At 36.0% G+C, this 20,601-nt stretch overlaps 3 protein-coding genes across 4 annotated transcripts; 2 read left to right on the top strand and 1 right to left on the bottom strand.

Annotated features, from left to right (window-relative positions):
* The first annotated feature begins 7,880 nt into the window (after nt 1-7,880).
* Nucleotides 7,881-10,596, top strand: LOC145034895 (uncharacterized). The gene is made up of 4 exons (XM_078983454.1): nt 7,881-9,476; nt 9,560-9,748; nt 9,828-9,944; nt 10,036-10,596. The coding sequence occupies exons 1-4, from the start codon at nt 8,136-8,138 to the stop codon at nt 10,402-10,404; spliced, it is 2,016 nt and encodes a 671-aa protein (XP_078839580.1). The 5' UTR covers nt 7,881-8,135; the 3' UTR covers nt 10,405-10,596.
* A 2,131-nt stretch (nt 10,597-12,727) lies between these two features.
* LOC145034892 (protein-tyrosine-phosphatase MKP1-like) lies at nt 12,728-15,636 on the top strand. Of its 2 annotated transcripts, XM_078983452.1 has the most exons (3): nt 12,728-13,080; nt 13,149-15,252; nt 15,345-15,636. In XM_078983452.1, the coding sequence occupies exons 2-3, from the start codon at nt 13,204-13,206 to the stop codon at nt 15,426-15,428; spliced, it is 2,133 nt and encodes a 710-aa protein (XP_078839578.1). In that variant the 5' UTR covers nt 12,728-13,080; nt 13,149-13,203; the 3' UTR covers nt 15,429-15,636. The 2 variants fall into 2 exon arrangements, with proteins under 2 accessions (XP_078839578.1, XP_078839577.1); XM_078983451.1 differs by having other exon boundaries at nt 12,728-15,252.
* Nucleotides 15,637-15,653: 17 nt separating this feature from the next.
* LOC145034894 (coilin-like) lies at nt 15,654-20,089 on the bottom strand. Its single transcript, XM_078983453.1, has 13 exons — nt 19,696-20,089; nt 18,933-18,997; nt 18,620-18,841; nt 18,410-18,530; nt 18,242-18,319; nt 18,071-18,142; nt 17,866-17,992; nt 17,615-17,646; nt 17,107-17,307; nt 16,920-16,991; nt 16,679-16,810; nt 16,371-16,572; nt 15,654-16,302 (listed from the first exon to the last, which is right to left on the bottom strand). The coding sequence occupies exons 1-13, from the start codon at nt 19,891-19,893 to the stop codon at nt 15,848-15,850; spliced, it is 1,977 nt and encodes a 658-aa protein (XP_078839579.1). The 5' UTR covers nt 19,894-20,089; the 3' UTR covers nt 15,654-15,847.
* Nucleotides 20,090-20,601: the final 512 nt, after the last annotated feature.

Below are 20,601 nucleotides of genomic sequence, written 5' to 3'. Positions count from 1 at the left end.
TTCGGAGATGTTTTCAATATTATTCAAAATCTAGAAGTGATTGCTCTTGGCCGATTGATTTCAGATCACATGCTATCATTTTGAGACAATCTACTGAAGATTATGGTCCTGTCCCCTTTAAGTTGTATAACTCCTGGTTACATTCTCCTGATTTTGATGACTTGGTCAAAATGGCTTGGTCTGAGCTCAAGTTTGTAAAGGCTCTAATATGTGTATTGTTTCTAAAAATAAATTGAAGTTTGTGAAAGAAAAAATTGGAGCTTGGGCTCGAGATTACTCGGCTAAAAAGGACTCAAAGAATCAAGATTTGGTTTTAGCCAGAGGGTGGTATTGGTACAGATGACATGATAAACGAAAGATTCAATTTATTAAAAAACCTTCATGATTTGGAAAATAAAGATAGACCGGATGCGGCGCAAAAATCTAAAGTTAATTGGGATATAAAGGCTAATAAAAACACGAAAATTTTCCATGGTTTGATTAATTAGAAACGGCGGCAACTATATATCAAAGGAATAAAGAGTGAAGGGGTGTGGTTAATTGATCATTGGGTTGTTAAAGATGTATACATGTTTTTTTTAATTTTTTTTTCAAAAGAAATATAAAGCCTTTGATGGGGTGAAAGTGACTCACAAAGTAATCATACAAATCCTTGAATGATGATCAGATTACTTCTTTGTAAGCGATTATTACTGAACAAGAGGTGTGTGATGCTATATGGGCTTGTGGTTTGGATAAATCGTCAGGTCCAAATGGTTTACCTTTGCTTTTTTTTTTTTTTTTTAAATATTGGGAATTTTTGAAAGTTAATGTTATGGTGTTTGTAAGTGAGTTTTTTATTACGAGATTGATTCTTAATCCCCCAAAAGTTAACAGTCCAGTGATAGTGTCTGACTTTCAGTCTATTAGCCTTATCAGAGCTCAGTATAAGATTATTGCTAAAGTCTTAGCAATAAGACTTTCTCGAGTCATTGACTCGGTCGTTAGCCGTGAGCAAAAAAAATTTGCCAGGGCAGACAAATTTTGGACGGCTCACTCATGGTAAATGAAATATTGGACTGGTACAAAAAAAAAGCACATGATTTTCAAGGTGGACTTTGAAAAGACGTTCAATTATGTATCTTGGGACTTTCTTGACTGTGTGATATTTTTCTTGGGATTTGGTTTCAAATGGCGGTTGTGGTTCCGTGACTGCTTGAATTCGGCCAAGACTTCTGTCTTTGTCAATGGAAGTCCTTCTGCAGAGTTTGCCCTTCAAAGAGAGTTACATCAAGGAGATTCTCTTTCTCCTATTTTTCTTTATTTTAGCTATGGAGACTCTTCATGTTGCAGTCAATGATGCTTTAGTTGTGGGGTTCTTTCAAGGTGCAATGATTGGTTCTCTTAAAATTTCTCACTTACTTTCTGCAGATTATGTGTTATTCTTGTGTAATTGAAATCGCCCTAATATACATGGGATTGTTCAATTATTACAGTGTTTCTACTGTGTCTTTGGCCTAAAGCTTAATCTGTATAAATCTAATATGTATGGTGTGGTGTAGATTTTGAAGAGGTAAATTTTTTTTTGGTGGAATTATTGGATGTAAGGCGAATCAACTTCCCTTTTTCTACTTGGGTCTCCCTGTTAGCGATAACATGTCGAGTTTCAAAAGTTGGGATCCTATAATTGAGAAATTTAATAATAGGTTGCCTAGATGGAAAGCTAATATGCTTTCAATTGGTGGTCGCTCAGTGTTGGTTTCTACTGTCTTAGGGTCTCTTGATATATATGGAGGTGGACGTACATCTATCTTTCCTCATACTTATGGGCAAGGTATATGGTCTAGGATTTTAGGATCCATAAATTCCGAACACGAAAACGGTCTGGTACTTAATTCTTTCTTACAAAAAAGGTGGGTGATGGAAATTCTACATGCTTTTGTAGTGATGTTTGGCTAGATGACTTACCACTTAATATTAGATTCTCTAGATTGTTTCGTTTGGAAACTTAACAAATTGTTTGGTGCGAGATAAGTGGAATGATGGTTGGCATTGGAGTTGGTCTCGACCTATATGTGGAGGGGCTAGTAGCCGTCAACTTGAAGACCTTTTAATGTTGTTGCAAGGTGTAAGCTTTTCTAATAATCAAGACCATTGGAGATGGTGTTTAAACGACTCTGTTTCTTTATTTGTTAAGGAAATCAGGTTGCACATTGATAATATGACTCTTCCTTATAACAATATGGAAACTAGGTGGTCTAAATTCCTTCCTAAGAAGGTTAATATTCTTTTTTGGAGAATTTTACTTAACATGATCCCTACTAGATGGAATCTTAGTCGGAAATGTGTGGATATTAACACTCTCATGTGTCATGTTTGCTTGATTGTTCCAGAAGATATAGACCATGTTTTGTGGTCTTGTGATCTAGCAACCACTGTTTGGTCCAAAGTTTTTAAGTGGGTTGATGTTACCCTTCCTTCTCCTGACAAGTTGTGTGATGTCTACGAATGGTTTGATGATCTAACGTTGACTTCGGTTCATAAATTAGCTCTCGAAACTACTTTAGGAGTGGTGTTTTGGGTGATATGGACGTTTAGAAACGATATGGTGTTTGGTGATAAACTTCTTCTTGTGAAGTTTTGTTCCAGAGTATGGTTTGCTAGCTTTAAATATATTCTGTTGTTCCAAAAAAAAACCTTTATATAATGTGTTCTATAGAAAAACAAATGAATCATATATTCTGAGGTAATATTAAAGATTAAATGTAACTTTTTTTTTTCTGAAAAAGACCTTCCATTTTTTCTTTTCCTTTTTTTCAAAGTGATTGTTTTAGTAGTTTTTTTTCGAAAAAAAACTTGCCAAATGTGGGTTTATTTCGAAAAAATAAAACTTGAGGGTGTTTTTGAAAGATTAAAAGGTTAAGGGTTTTTTTGGAAAAAAAGTTTTGGGTTTTATTAGAAAAAATAATAATACAAGATGTTTGTTAAGGAAAAAAACAGTCTTCATGATATTAACACTTCTGTATAATCAAACTTCTGTCATGCTAACAAAATTACTGAAACCTATAACTAGGGATGAGCAAAAGGATCGAACCGGCCCGAACCGGACCGGAACCGGGAACCGGCTTCGGCCAAAATCAAGAACCGAACCGGCCCGGCGGTTCTATCGGTCCAGTTCTACCGGTTCTTGTCGTGTCTTCAAATGTTGGAACCGGTCCTTGAAAAATAGCATCATACGGTTCCGGTTTTTTCCGGTTCTACCGGTTCCGGTTATATCGGTTCCGGTTCCCGGTTCCAAAAATCTACAAAAATAACGTCCCGGTCCCGGCCCGACCGGTTCCATCGGGCTCCGGTTCCGGTTCCGGTACCGGTTCCGGACGGTTCCCCGGTCCATTTGCTCATCCCTACCTATAACTAAATACAAAAACTAAGATTTTCAAATAATAAGAAAGTCATATTCTCCACCAAGTTCACCATAATGACCCTATTTTTCCACAACTTTGCTAACCCATGTCAATTAAAGCAACAAATATTGAAGGAAAAAATATTATCGTTAAACAAACTATGCGAATAATTTTTTAGCTATAAGCGAAATACATCAAAAGAAGACAATGGCGTGAAGCAACAACATATAGTGATATCCATCAATGTTGACAACAAAATAAGACCAATACGTACAATGAAAACAAATGCCAAAAACCGATGTTAGCAAAAGATGATACACCTTGGCACGGGTGCTTATGGAACTCCCAAGTTCCAATACTTTAATCACAAGCAACAATAACAAAATACAAAATATATTATAAATGCGGAAATGTAAATTTGGGGGGAAGACGAGACGAAACCTAACACAATAGTAAGTTAGTAACTTAAGGGATAAACTGGATTTTTTTTCTTTTTTGCAGTAGATATCAGTATTTCGGTATGAAAAAAAAATGTTTTTAGACATGTAATGTAATGGTAACTTAGTGGATAAATAAGTTTTTTTTTTTTTTTTTTAAATTTACGGAGTCATTTCCTTCATGGCTAGAAGTCTACAATGCACGATGCTCGATCCAATACATTAATATCTTAATGATCACTGTCAAACGGTTTGATAACCATGGGCTCAATACATCTTATTTTAGTTTTTAATACGGTTACACTTCTTTGATGTTGTACATCAAAAGGTGTGATTGAAATATAGATTTGAAAAACGTGTGTTCAAACATTGAATGTGGTTGTGTTGCAGCTATTGTATTTTCCATGTAGTTAGATTAAGGTGTTTAAGGTTCTAACTAAATTGTTATAATATTGATGAATAAAAGTAAATCTTTTATGGGTTGTCCAAGAGAAATAAATGATTTATTAATATATTATATGACTAATAGAAATAGTTATAATTAGTTAGAATTAATTAAAATTAATTTCAAGTTAATTAAAATTAAATTAATTAATTAAAAGCTGAAGAATTATAGATGTAATTGTTTAAAAGTTGAGCAGATGTGTCACACCCCTGAACCTGACGGCGGACGTTGATGTAATTGTTTAAAAGTTGAGCAGACGTGTCACACCCCTGAACCAGACGGCGGAAACGTCCGAGGAATCGCGTGACTATAATTGAATATCATCACAATGAATATACATGAATCATAACATAAACGTCACCATGCATCAATATATTACAACTGTAATTGTTCACATCAAGTACATTGTTTTAACATTACACATTCATAACATAAATGGTTTAAGTGCTTCTAACAACATAACATCTAACATTAGTTCATATTACTCTTGCGCTTACCTGTTACCTGAGAATACAAGTTATTTTGGAAAAATGTCAACATATAAAATGTTGGTGAATTCATAAGCAATGTTGTGGTAAAATGATTTGTATAGTTTGTAAAACCCAGAAAATCCGATATTTTCTGAAAAGACTTTTGTTTATCAAAGTGTGAAGATCCATAAGTTGATGCATAAGTGATTTCAAAAACATATATATATATATAGGGTATTTTGTATAATAGTTATAAAATTTCGAGCGAGTAGTATTGAATCCCCCGGAAAACCCGATGTTTTCCGATGTTGAAATGTATTCGTAATTACTGATTTTTGTATTGTCTTAACGAATGAATCTTGATTAATCCACATTGTATATCGTCCTAATTTCGTCTACTTTGAAATCCCGTAAGTCTTAGCGAACGAAGAGAAGGGAGCATTAGGTCCCACTACTATCGTAAGTATCTTAGGCTGTCGTGGATGCGGAAGACACGATGGTCCAACTCGCATTTAATTACTGTGACCTTACTAGCTTTTCTAACGGGACACTTTGGCCCACTAGCACATAAAAGCTATTGAAAGTCCTTTTATAAAATATTGGGTCATTGAAGGCTCAATAACATATAAGCGTTATCCTTTTGGGCCCAAAGATCATGTTAGTGGGTTTGCAAGGCCCAACAAGCATGATTTGAAACTCATAAGCCCAAAGTTTGTAGATTTACTTATTGTAGTCATCACGTATCTATTAAAGAGTTTTGATTTAACGATTGTTGTTTTGTATTGATTCGAGACCGAATCAATTTCGTTTATAACGATATTTGGTGTTGATTATGTATTTGTTTTCCGTTTTGTCGGTTGTCGTGGATCTTGTATTCTATCTTAATGAATTAATTTGTTTAAAAGTAGGATTTGACCTTTTCACTACCTTTCTTTTATAAAAATAACACTTTTAGTCATTTATATAAAAGAATTTCATTTTTAGTCCTTTAAAACATTTTCTTGACACTTTTGTATCATAAACTTGTTGAAAAGACAGTTTTAACCCAAAATTTATTTTGTAAACAACTTTAGCCCTTCCAGAATGGAACTTCTCGGTTAGAACCCCATATTCGCAACTTTTACAGTTTTGGCCCAAAATATAAATAGTTTACATTTTTTATCCTTTTTGGAATTGAAAAGCATTTTTGACCTTTGAAATAGTTTTATTTCACTTCTTATCCCCTGTTTTGCAGAATGTTACATTTCACCCCCTTTAAACTTCAATTTTCGCAATTATGGGCTTATTGGGCCGAAAAGCCCAAATTTAGCCCATTAAGCTAAATTTTTGCATTTCAAGTCCTTTGAAAATTCTAATATTCAGAAAAATGATTATAGAAATTGTTTTGACTCTTTTGACCCTCAAGAAACTATGACTTGACAGTTTTTAACCCAAGTTTTGTATTTTTGACAATTTAAGCCCTAAAATGGGTTTTATGTTAGAATATGTTTCTCATAACCTTGTAAGCTATTTTTCTTGACTTTTTTAGTGTAAAATAACTTAGATTATGTTTGTTTCCTTTCTCAAGTCATAGATCTAGAGTTAACACCCCTTTTGGTTATATATTTATCACAAAAACACATAAAATCACACACATACATGCATAAAATCACACATAGCATACACATACACATAGATCTACACATTTTCTTGTATTATCCCCCATAAAACATATGAAAACCGAAAAGAGAGGGGTATGAAGCTCACCTTGAGTTGTAGTTTCGGTTTTGAAGAGAGAAAAGAAGAAAATTTCGATCCTAGCAAGTCCTGATCTCGAGTTTAGTGGCTTCTAAGGTGCAAGATCACAAGTTGGAATAGATTTAGAAGAGATTTTTGATGAAATGAAGTAGCTAGATCATGGATTTAACATCAACTTACCTTAGATGATGTGTTTGTGGGAAAAATCTCCTTGAAAGCTTCCTAATTCTCGAAAACTTGATGAATGAGTGTAAGGATGTTCTATTGAGAGTTTGAGAGAATGGAAATGAATTTTGTGAGTGTATGTGTGTTGTGTTCGGCCGATAGAAGAAGAGAGGAGAGAAGAGAAAAGGTTGATGAGATGGTTGCATGGAAATATGGGAGAGTGCATGGATGACCATTAAGTAAAAATGAGGTGGCACACACAAAGTCAATTGCTCCTTCTTTGTGGGCTTGGCCGAGAATGGAGAGGAAAAAGAGAAAGAATTGGGTCTTGAGTGCTTAGCCCATATTATGACTCACTTTAGATGATGTTTGGCCATAATAAATTAAGGTATAATTTTTATGACCTATTATGGCTAAATTAAGTTGGTTGTGACCCATTAAGACCCATTAAAGTTAACCTAGTATATTTTGGGCTCATAAGGCCCAAAAGTATTAAGTTTCATGTATATGGGTCCAACTAGGGCCCATTTGAGAGTTCTAGGTTCAAGATAAACAAATTGGAAATTTATTAGTCTATTGGGCCCAATAAGGAAATCCTAATCCATATGGACTTAAATCGTGATTTCAAAGGTTTCCAATTCTTTGTTGACCATTTGTAGTGCTAGAATGAAGTATTTGATGAAGTTTTGTTGTTATAGAATAAGCATCATGCATGCTTTCATGTTATTGATTCATAGTTGTTATAAGTGTTGTAGTTATAAAGCCTCAAAATTCCTAGCTGTGACAAGATGTCAGGTTACAGAACCCTCCTATGTTGGACGGTTTAGAGGCTCTCTGGAAGCCTTCATGTAGATAATAAAGGAACTAGATAAATTACCTTATTTGAAATAAAATTATTTCATGTTCAAATTAGAGTTTCTATTTGTTTAATAATCAATTATAAGTAAGGCCCTAGGGATTTTTGGCCATGCTATCACATATACCAAATCTGAAAATTTGCCACTCTCCCCTCTCTCCTAAATCTTTTAGGTTTCTTGAGTTGTGGGTGTGAACCATTAATTTTTGGGTTGGGTTCGGGTTTGACCGATTTTTGTCAGCTTTAACTGAATATATACGATTAAACAAGTTCAAGGCATAAATATAAATGAAAAAAACTCAATGATCAAATATACGTAAATTAAGAAAGATATTACATTATTAAAAAAATTATAAATATAAATAAATAAAATTTGTTTTGGTGTTGTAAGCCAAGATGGTCAGTTTGAGTTCTTCCTTTGAATACCCAAATCTCAATTCCCCAATATTCCCACTTAAACCCTAACATTTATCGCCTTTGATTCCACTCATCATCATCCAATTTTGCATTATTCGTCGACAGCCTTGATCCTCCAGGTACACCTACTATAATTTGATTAATCAGTTACCTAATGGAAGCTTGTGTGATTAACCGGTCATTGTGAGTTGATTTTCTGTTTGTTTCTCCTCAAATTTACCAATAATGGCCGAGGAAGAAGATAACGACGCCGTATTAAGTGATGTTGAAGAAGAAGATAATCCTCCGCCGACGGTGTTTGATGGAACTTCCTCGTCAACAGAGAATGTGTCGGTTGAGAGATTCCGAGAGGTGGTTGCGGAGCTTGATCGTGAACGCAAAGCTCGTGAGGCGGCAGAGAATTCGAAATCCGAATTGCAAACTTCGTTTAACCGGTTGAAAGTTCTCGCACACGAGGCGATCAAGAAACGCGACGAGGTTACTCGCCAGAGAGATGAGGTTTCTAGGGCGAATGAGAAGTTATCGGCGCAGTTAGCTGAAGCTGTTAAAGAGAAAGATGATTTGTTGAAGCAGAAAGAGGATTTCGCTAAGCAATTAGAGGAATCCGTGAAGGCAAAGGATTCATCTAGGTCGGAGATCGAAACTGCAGCTCAAATGTTAGTCACAGGAATTGATAAAGTATCAGGTAAAGTGAGTAACTATAAGAACTTCACTGCCGGAGGGTTACCTAGGTCTCAAAAGTATTCCGGATTGCCCGCTATTGCTTATGGAGTCATCAAGAGGTCAAATGAGATTGTTGAGGAGCTTCATAGACAGATCGAATCAACAACAAAATCAAGGAATGAAGCTCGGGAGCAAATAGATCAGAGGAATTACGAGATCGCCATTGAAGTATCTCAGCTTGAATCCACCATTGATGGACTTAGAGATGACGTCTCTAAGAGGGATTCTGTCGTTCAGGATTTGGAGAAGTCCATAGCTGAGAAGGATGAAAAGATATCGAAGTTGGAAACAGAGTTGTTAACGATGCAAGGGTTAGTGGATGATTATGGCGTAAAGTTGAAGAACACGGAGTTACGGATGGATTCACAAAAGCCATTGCTAGTTAACCAGTTGGATTATGTTTCAAGAATACATGGTCAAATCTGTAGTGTTATCAATATACTGGATGATGATAAGAAAAACCAATTGGATTTATCAGAATCCTTATTTCTCCCACAAGAAACAGACATTGAAGAGAATATTCGTGCCTGTTTAGCAGGATTGGAATCCATAAGCGACTTAAGCTCAATTGTTCATGAAAAAACAAAGGATTTGGTTGCTGAGAGAAACCTACAAGTGAAAAGCCTGAATGAAAGCATAACTCATCTAGTAAGGGAGAAAGAACATATCGGGTCTCTGCTGAGAAGTGCTTTATCAAGAAGAATGTCAGCTGATCTATCATCTAAAACCAATGAACTTTTCAGAGTTACAGAAAACGGGTTAAGAGAAGCAGGGATTGATTACACATTTAGCAATCATACAGATTCAGATCTGGACAAAACAGACGATGAAATATACACTTTGGTGTGTGTGTCTTAACACCAACTTTACACATCACGACACTTAATTTTTTTCACTTGTCTGATATCTTAAATCGCTTTGCACAGGCTGGTGCTCTTGAAAACATTATAAAACAATCTCAGCTTGAGATTATCGAGCTACAGCATAGTGTTGATGAACTAAGGGAAGAGACAAGGGTACTTAAGGAAAATGCAGAAGCTCAAGCGAAAGAACTTATGCAAAGAAAAGAAGAGGTGGAGGAACTTAAAGAAAAAGAGAGGGTAGCAAATGAAAACGTAAGTTTCCATTTCCATACTTACTCAAAATTAGGATTAGAGTTTTAGAGTTACAAAGGTTATGTATGTATGTGTGCAGGTTGAAGGGCTTATGATGGACATTGCTGCAGCTGAAGAAGAGATTACAAGATGGAAAGTTGCAGCGCAGCAAGAAGCTGAAGCAGGAAAGGCCATAGAACAAGAGTACGTGGCACAGGTAATGTGTAGGTTCATATAAAATTATAAATTAGTTAAATTATACTATCTATTAACATTAAACATCATCATTCATCAATGGTTTTGTGTAGTTGTTTAAGGTGAGGCAAGAACTGGAAGAAATGAAGCAAGTGGTGATGGAGTCTGAGAAAAAGATGAAGTTTAAAGAGGAAACAGCAGGTGCTGCCATGGCAGCTAGAGATGCGGCTGAGAAATCTTTGAGATTGGCGGATTTGAGAGCAGCGAGGTTAAGAGAGAGGGTGGAAGAGTTGACTCGTCAACTTGAAGAAGTTGATACACGTGTGAGTGTGGGGTCAAGTGGTCAAACTGGTGCCAGGTATGCATGTTGGCCATGGCAGTGGCTTGGTTTAAATTTTGTTGGGTCCCACTCCCACACGAACACACCGGATACACACACAAATAGTTCCAACGAAATGGAGCTTTCTGAACCTCTTATTTAACATCGTATTTTGGTTTTCATCTCAGGGTTAGTTTCGTCTTTTTCATCTTCATGTGTGTATTTATTTATTTACTGGTAATTCTAGCATATTCTTTATTACTGTATAGACTATAGAGAACTTTTTTTATCAGCAAAAAATTGGTAAGTGGCTTTGTTCTTAAAGATTATTAAGGGTTTTGATTTTTAATTTGAATCTATATACTACAAAACAATTTCTGTTAAAAGAGACTGAAAATCAAAGTGTCATTGATATTTTTATAAATAATTAACAAGTAAAATATTATTAAAGGTGAATTTAATTGTTTTTGCCAAATCAATCTATTAATGAATATAGATGGGTTAAAATTACCATTTTTGTGAAGAAGCAAACGTTTTTGTAATTGTAATCATTATTTATTTTTATTTTTCTCAAATCAAGCTATTAACAAGTAGATTGGTTAATTGAAAACGACTGAACATTTTTGTGTTTGGTAATTGGTAGTGGTATTTTGACTTGAGCATATTGGTTGTAACAAACGAAAGAGAAATTGTGAACTAACATGTTCGTTTTTTGTTTTTTTGTGACAAATGAGCAATCATCCCATACCGAAAAGATTCTTGACAAATTACAAAAATTAAATACACAGAATACTTTGCATTGTTTATCCAAACATGTGTCATTATCATTAACTGCAACGCTTTTTCGTATCGTAGTTTCTCATCAATACCAACACATTTTTTTTCTTTACAAACAAATACGATACGTGCAAAACCTCAAATAAAAAAATAATAAGATATAAGGTAAATTACATGATGGTCCTAATAGTTTGGAGTTGTGTGCATGTTTGGTACATAGTTTTTTTTTTTTTTTTTTTTAACTCAGATAGTTTATTTATTATATTGCCTTTTATATAATTATTACAATTTAATTATTATTATTAATAATTAACATCTTTTGAAAATTTAATAACCTCCCTTCTAAATTAGATAGATCATCCCACCCACCCCTTTGCCACTGTCATTACCCACCATAATTTACCGCTCTAACTAACTTAAGAAGAATAAATACCCAAACCAAATAAGGTGTCATCTCCGACTAACACCAACCTCATCACTCCTTCACTCTCCATCCTTATTCTCTCATGCCGCTCAATAACCCCACTGCCCATATCTTCTCTTCTAGACTTCCTTTCCCTTCAATTTTCTAAATTCCCAATCGATCTTAGAAAAAAAAAACTAGAATCCTGAATTCTAAGTTTAGAAATATATCGAAACCTACAATCTCATGTACCTTTCTTTTGCCCCAAAACCCTGTGAATCCAACTTCATAATTCATTTAAGAAAATCATTGTTTTTTTCACCTTCAATCAGGGAAGAGATACTTTCAAATGATGGATTCAGATCGTAGAAGAAACCTGTTACAATAAACGAGTTTTGTGAGGCATCCGAAAATCGACTTTTGAATGAGTTTATGAGAAGATGAAGTGTTGCTGAAATTAGTTTTAAAATCGACAGCGATGAGCAAGATGATTTTGGGGAAGACATTTTGAGAACTCGAGAAGACCCCGTGTTACTCACAAAACCTTCTTAAAAAAAAGTATAATGGTTAAGCTACATAAGCAATATACTAATTTTCTTCTCTAGGATCATAACATCAGAACGAAAGAGGTGGAGTGGGTAGTTGTCGAATACTGTGTGGTATTACTGGAATACAAACGACGGAAGTGTGGTGACATGTGATGACGAGATGGTAATGGTGGGGAAGGAGATGAGATCAATGGTATATGGTGTTGCATGGGCTGATTAGTCTTTTAATTATTAATATTAAAGGAAAAAAAAGACAAAAGAATAATAGATAAATCAAAAGGACAAAAGAATCATTTTAGGTTAGTTGGGGATTAAACCGAAATAAAACCATAAAGATGGCCAGAACTAAAAAATAATTAAAGACGATTATATATAAAACATATTGACCACCACAAATCATAGAGCACACCAAAATAGATAACATTTAAACTAATAGGCAACATTTGTAACAAACCACAAAAGAAAATTTGCAATTTTAGCCCGACGTGACGTGTTCAGTCTCTCGTTCAACCATTCAAGAACGCAAACCAATTCATTTCTCGGATCTAGTTTCGTTTCACATATTTTTCGAGACTTAATTTGCATAAAATCATTATATATATATATATATATATATATATATATATATATATATATATATATATATATATATATATATATATATATATATATATATATATTTATTATTATTAATTTTTGTAGTAAATTCCAGTAAAGCAGTCCCCTATAAATAGCAAGCAATAGGATCCAAGGGGAAAGAATTGGATGACGCTGGCACTTTGACCGCTTCTGGTTTCCCGGTCAAATATGGCCACCACCTTCCTCTTTCCTCTTCTTCTTTGCGATTCAATCTTGAAATAAGAATAATCCAAATCTCTCGTATTATGATTATCATTTAATTATTACCATTAAAACTTTCACCTCACACTCCTGTTTTCTATCCTCCTCCTCCTTCTTCATCGTCTTCTTCTTCCAAGTCTTCGTTCAACGATCTGCGCCCGCTTTTTCTGAATTCCTATTTAATGTATACCCCACGATAGCTCAGTCGTTTACTCAGTCCATTCTACTGCTAGCTGCTTTGCTTTATTTTCTTCACAGTCAAGGGTTTTAGGTGAGATTTTTTATTACTTTTCATTTTTGAATCTCTGATAAGATAATCAGTTTATTGGCCTTTCCTAGAACCATCCTCAGATGAGTTTAATCCGCTAGTTCTCTAGAAAAAAACAAAGGTATAATGTTCAAGGAAGAAGACAAACCAGCACAGCCGCCGCCTCCACCTGCAGCAGCAGCCACAGCCGGAGGAGGAGGGAGAATATACTCCCGGTCAGTTTCCTGGGCGGGACGCTCGCTCACAAATCCAACTCCCGGCAACCCTAAATCACTCTGGAACAGCAAGGCTAGGGCATGTTTGCCGCCGCTTCAACCTCTTTCAGTTTCCCGGCCGAAAGCCGAGGAGTGGCCAAGAGCAGGCTCCGACGATCTCGGAGTTTGGCCGAATGTCACCGCCACCACCCCCGGCGCCAGACCTAGACCTCCTGCTCTTCCTCTAAACTTAGGAAAACCCCCTTTAGAGTTCGAATTTAAGAAAGATAAACTCGCGTTCTTCGACAAAGAGTGTTCCCGAATCATAGATCACGTATTTCTAGGAAGCGACGCCGTCGCCAAAAACCGCGACGTTCTTCGCCAAAACGGAATCACCCATGTTTTGAACTGTGTAGGCTTCGTATGTCCGGAGTATTTCAAAACCGATTTGGTTTACAAAACGCTTTGGCTTCAAGACAGCCCGTCGGAGGACATCACCAGCATCCTGTACGACGTTTTTGACTATTTTGAAGACGTTCGAGAGCAAAACGGACGTGTTTTTGTCCACTGCTGCCAGGGTGTTTCCCGATCAACCTCCTTGGTCATCGCATATCTCATGTGGAGAGAAGGACACAGCTTCGAAGACGCGTTTCAACAAGTGAAGGCATCAAGAGGGGTGACTAACCCTAACATGGGTTTCGCTAGCCAGCTTTTACAGTGTCAGAAACGGGTCCATGCTGTTCCGGTGAGTCCAAGTTCGGTTTTGAGAATCTACCGGATCGCTCCACACTCGTCTTATGCACCACTTCATCTTGTTCCTAAATTGTTAGCTAAACCCAGTCAACAAGCTCTTGATTCTCGTGGGGCTTTCATTGTGAATGTTCCTTCTGCTGTTTATGTTTGGATTGGGAAGAGTTGTGATCCGTTGATGTATGATAGTGCCAGGATAGCAGCTTCTCAGGTGATTAGGTATGAAAAGGCAAATGGTCCGGCTTTGACTGTTAAAGAAGGGGAAGAACCAATTGAGTTCTGGGATGCGATTGGGAATGAAGGAGATAAGGGTATTCCCGGAAAAAGAAAAATAGTTGAATACGATATAGACTTTGGGGTTTTCACCAAGGCGGCAAACAGTGGTGTGGTTCCACCGTTATCCATCTCCGGGAAAAACGATTCCGAGATGTGTCTGCCGGCTAGACGAAGTGGTTGGGAAAGATTAAGGAAAAAGTTCACAACTGGAATCATGAAGGAGTTGATTACCTCAGCTAAAGTAGTTGAATCCCCGGAATCGGAATCACAATCGCAATGTGACTCGCCGGATTCTTGTTCTTCGTTTTCCGAGGTTTCAGTTAGCCGGAGTTGGGTGAAGGCAACTCCGGGTATTGGTTCTAAGGGAAGTGAAGATGATAATAACTCGGAATGCGTATCACCGGATTCTTTCTCTTCTTTTCTTGTTAAAGATCCAAGAAAGTTTGATGATAATAATAACACGTCTCCCTTGATCTCACCTTCAACATCCGATTACTCGAATTCATTTTCGTTCTCACCAACATCATCTAACTGGTCTGACTTATCTTTATCTGCACAACCTTCCCCTTCCGGATTGGAATCCGTGAATCCGATTCCGAATAGGCCTAAGGTAAGAGAGGTTTCACCTCCAAAGAACCTGCTCAGGACATGGTCGTTTTCCATGGAGGATCAAAGCATGGAAGATGCTGAAGAAGAGAGCTCGAGTGATGCGGATGAGCATGAGTCCATGTTTGAAGCTGAGTTTGTTCTTTATCGGTGGCCTGGTATGGAAAAAGTTGAAATGGGTAGTAACATGGGAATTCCTGATTCCAGAGGTGTGTATATAACTTATATTGCAGATGTGGTATATATTTGGGTGGGGCGAACAAGTGGGGAAGATGATGATAACCAGTGGCAGATTGTTGGTGATGACTTCATTGTTAGAAAAGGTCTGGCAACAAGCTCTATTGTTCAGGTAATGTGTTGATTTGAAAAGGCTTCTAGAAACTAGTTCTACTTGTATCTTCAAGTCCTATTGCTTATAATATTTTGTATATGATTGAACAGATAGTGAGAGAAGGTGAGGAACCAGAGCAACTATGGAAGCATCTTCACTGTTTCTCATTCCAGAACACAGGAGAGACACATTAGAAGCGTCCAAGGCAGCTTCTGCTTTGTGATGCAGTGATGTATGAAAATGTTGGTTTAATTTTTTTCCATTATGTGGGTGGGAATTTATGTACAGTTTCTAGTAAAAAAGAAAAGAAACCGGATGGAATCAACTTATTCCTCGTTGGCTTTGTATATGTTATTATTCTACAACATGAAATGTTATTATTTTAATATCTTAACCTATCAATATTTTCGCAAATTCAATAGTAGAAAACCAAAAATTAGCTCATTCAAAGAGTATAGTCATTCAACCTTTGTACATACAAAGAAACCTAATAACAGAATCCAAGACTTACATGGTATCTGATTGCATAGATTCTTAGATATTACATTACATAGTAGGTATAATATAATATTAGAGGGAAGCAGGTCTCATACCTTAAACAGCCATAATAGATTTAGGCATTCCGACCTCGACCACGGCCTCCTCGACCGCGTGGGCCCCCACGTGGGGCCCATGGTTTCCCATTGCCATTGCCACGAGAACTTCCCCTGCCTCCCCAATCATTTCCTCTGCTTTGCAAATTTACTGAACTGCCCCTCAAGGGTGTAAAAGATGACCATGGCCTTCCCCAGGAACTTCCTTCTCCACAATCTACTTTCTTGCCACTTGTCCAACCAGTCAATGAACTTTGATTGTCTTGAGATGCATCCGGCTTCTCTGTATTCAACCATGGATTACCCATACTACCCTTCCCCTTGTCTCTGTTCTCAGAGCACTCAGCTATATTAGCATTTGGGACAGGGTCACCACTTACTACCATGCTTGAATGATTGACATTTGGCAATGGCAATGGCGTTTCTGTGTTTGAGTTTGCCTTGCTGAAATGATCCCATGGGTTTGCTTCTCCTCCTACAGATATACAACATGTTTTAGTATCTTATTCTTTATTCTTGTGAGGTTTGAAGACATGTAGCTACCTGTATTGGAGTCTTTTGAGACATTATTTGTGTTGTTGTCATTACTGTTGGATACCAAGTTTTCTGCAGCATCTTTGCCATCAGTTACAGTTACAGGAGCTTGTTCAACACCATTAGTGACTGCTTCCTTATCCTTATCCTTAGCAGCTTCTGGATCATATTGCTTCACGTAACAGACATCAAGAAGAGCTGAGTAGTTTATCTGCACACACGCAAAACAAAACAAAACAAACATATTGGTAGTGATTAATTAATTCACAGAGGAGATATAGGGGATTATTTTTCAGGGTGAAAGGTTTGAGTAGTACCTCTAAAGTCCCATCTTCTCCATAAAGAGAATCATTGGGCCTGTTCTCATCCGTTTTATCAGTAACAATGGGATATTCTGGCACTGGAATCAGAACAATGTCTCTCGCATCATAATATGATATTCTTCCAACCTGCAATATAAAAACATTTTTTTTACTTTTTACTTTTTACTTTTCACACAAACAAGAAAACAAATAAAAAAAACATATATATAGATATAACTTCAGAGAAGAAAGTTACACGGAAGGATGAAAACTCAGGGATCCATGAAGAAGATAACTCAAGGAGACGATATGCAATCACATCACCTTCCTGCAAATTATAACAAATACAATTTGAAGAAAAAAAAACTTCTCCAAGTATGTGGATGCATGCACTGTGTGTGTGTGTGTGAGAGAGAGAGAGAGAGAGAGAGAGAGAGAAAGACCTTTGGTGAACAACAAGGAGGAAGCTTGCTGAAATCACTGGGGTCAATTATGGGAACTTGCATATCTGTAATGGACATTTTGAAGGATTTTTTGTCTATTCTTTTAGTGTCATTCCTTCGTGAGGTTGAGAACTTTCCATTACTACCCCATCTTTGACCTTTTTTCTTTCCATTACTACTACCATTCCACCTAAAAGCTTCCTGAACCAAAACTCAACAAATTCATGGTATAAAGACTGGTGTGACATAACTAATGAAAACTTCAGAATGTGAAAAATGTATGCTTCATATTATATCATATCAGCAATCATCTAGGCCCCAATTACCCATGTGTTTAAGAGGTAAAATTCCATGCCCTTTAAGAATTTAAAGTTTTAGCTTCTTGATAAGATACCTAGTCACTCAAGCCATTTAACATGCAATACACAATGCATCAAAGTCACAATTATTGATTATGTGATACTATTGTTGTTGTAATCAAGAGTTTCTGTGAGCATGAGAAGCATACATTTGATACATCAGTCTGTTTTGCAGCTTCATCTGCATGAGACAAGAACAATGAAAATTAGCACTCTATAATGACACGAATAACTCAACCCATGAGAAAATCAATAAGTAAATAAACGTGTTGACTACAAAATTATGTGTTGAAGTACTACTATGTCTCTTTCAAATGGCTATTCATTAAATTATAGTACTTTACTTAAGTATTATATATACATGCTAATAAATAATGTTGATATATGAAAAAGAAACTACCTTCATCAAGGTTTTCAAATCGAATATGTCCTGGCTTTGTTACAACAGCCACATCCCCATTCTGATTGCTTGCTTCTTCTACTCTATTCTTATGCACAGGCTTTTTAAAAGCCTGTTTCCAGTGTAGCTGCAAATTGAAATTTTATCAAAGAAAGCAAAAATACTTCATAGTTAAAGGAAATTTAATGCACAATTAGTTACTTACTAGTCCCTTAGGCCGACCATTAGTATCCTTGTTTTCAGCTGGAGTTACTACAGGCTTTGAATAGGGTTGTGGCTACAGTTCAAGATAGTCAAGAAGTGGATATGAGTCTGGAGGAATAAATTACAGATTTGACCTTTTATTCATCCTCAAAAACTTTAGCAAAACAATTACCTTCTTCTTTGAGATTTTAGCCAGTTCTTGCATCCATTGTCTCTTAGCCTTTTTCCTTCTAGCACTTCTACTAGGCATCTAGCAAGTTGGTGGGGCCCAGACATTTATAAATTATAATTATATAAAAAGAAACTTTTTTACTTTTTAGTATACATCACTATTACCAACCTTTTTCCCACCAGGGGCAGATACTTGTTTTGCTTGTTCAGCATTCTTATCATTGTCAAATTCCTGTGTCTCAGCCTCATTTTCAACATCATCCAACACCCTCAAACAAGGTCTCTTATTTCTGATATTCACAAAAGCAAACAAGTTTTTCATACCTTAGTGATGTTAGATTCATAATAAGATAAAAGGTACACAAGATATAAGGTTTACTTCGAGTTTTGAAGTTTAATGGAGGCTTTTCTTTTCTTAGAAACTGGTTCTTCATCTTGCGACTGTTCTTCCTCAACCTCCTCAGATTCACTTTGGACTTCTTCAGTTCCTTTATCGTTTGCTAAAAGTAACAAACCATTCTCTCCAGGTTCCAACTCATCAGCTTCCACTTCATCGAGCAAATTGTCTGCATCAGGTGTTGCCTCACCTTTCTTTTTTACACTAAAACAACAAAAAGTAATGCATAGTTGTTAAACATATGATTACATATTTACTGGAGGATGGTTAATATAAAACTGAAGAGTTTAACTACCAGATAAGTTCCTTATCTTTCAAGATTTCAGTTGACTCACAAGGTGGTAACACAAAGCCATCCATCTGCAAGGAAAGAAACAGCTAAGTGTGATGAAAGTAAGACAGCAAACACTAAACTTTACTTACTTTACACATCAACTCAGCACTTAACACAAATTACCATAATAGGTAGTATTCCTAGAGCTATAAGAATGGTAATGTACTAAATAAAATCAAATACATACCCACAACAACACTGGGACCAATTTGCATAGAATTATTTTTCTTGTTTTCATGTCTGTTACCTTTTTACAGTGTTAAGGTATAAAGATTTACAATAACCACCAGAAAACATCTAAGAGATCCTTTGCATTCATGTTAAGAAAGGACAGTGGAAAAAAACCAACTAAATTCACTAAGGGTGACTCTTTATACTAACTTTTTTTAAGAATAAATACATATGATTATTTTTAAAGTACCAAAATCAGAATAAATACATACATTCTTGTCAAATTTTCATTTGAAAAGTGTCAACTCAAAAAATCAAGAGCAGGCTCTTTTTGGAACAGATTGAGTATTGTTAGCAACAGGAGATTAAAAAGTACCAACCGACAAAACTTTGCAATAAACTTAAGCAACAACTCATCAACACACAAAAGGGCGATTTACACAAAATTAACATTTGAAAGAAGAATAGCCCTTGTTGGACTAACGATTTAGAAAAAATTAGGGTTTTAGCACATACATTACGGCATACCAAGAGAGAATAGAAAGAGAGTTACAGAAAGTAGGATCCCATTAGGGCAAGAGCGATGAAGTTTGAAAATGTGGAGAAGATGAGTGCAGACATCGGAGATTGTTCGATGTTGTTGTAATTTGAGGAGAAGCCAGCTTTTGTTCATCCCATCCGATCGCTGTGGTTTGCTAAGAATCGAACGATCTCCGAACTCCAGACGGACCCTTAACGATGGAGTCTCCATTCTTACATGCAGAACACACACTCACACCGTAATCTGTAGAAAGAGAGAACGAAAAATACGATTGACGGAAATCGGACAGAGTGCTGAGTGCATATAGTGACACAACCGCCGTGCTCCTCCGCGCTCTAAAACCCCACCACCGTAAATCGGTCTCGGGGAGTTATTGGTGGTGTTAATACGTTATATGTACTACGAACGTGGCAGTACGACGGAATATATACGGAGTTTTCTAACAAAATAAAGTTATTTGAAAAAATATTTACCATATAGTTTGAATTTTTTTTTTTTTTTTTTTTTTTACTAAACTAAGCGTTTTTCTTCGTTTTTTCTTTATATTTCATTTTTTCTTGTTCTTTTTTATTTATTTTAAATATCTCTTTTTCTACTTTTTATTTTATTTCAGTTTTTACTATACTTTATTATTTTTCTTAATACCAGCTTTTTTTTATTTCAATTTTTTTACATTTTTTTTAAATATCCAATTAACATAAATGCTTGGCAAGGGCAAAATGTGTTTGTGAACTATTTTTGTTGTGCATGTGGAATAAGAGGGTGTTTGGGATTGCTTTTGAAAATGATTTTTGGTTTTTTGTAAAAGCTAAAAGTATAAAAGATGTTTCGTAATTTAAGAAGTTATTTTTAGATCAACTTTTTGTGACTTTTGGCAAGAACAAAAATCGGTTGTTTTAAAAGTCATAAATTAGTGAC

The sequence above is a fragment of the Lactuca saligna genome, chromosome 3, assembly GCF_052625555.1.
Source record: "Lactuca saligna cultivar CGN05327 chromosome 3, ASM5262555v1, whole genome shotgun sequence".
Classification (NCBI taxonomy): Eukaryota; Viridiplantae; Streptophyta; class Magnoliopsida; order Asterales; family Asteraceae; genus Lactuca; species Lactuca saligna.
The sequence above is the reverse complement of the archived record's forward strand: the minus strand, read 5'-3'. Positions and strand labels throughout refer to the sequence as shown.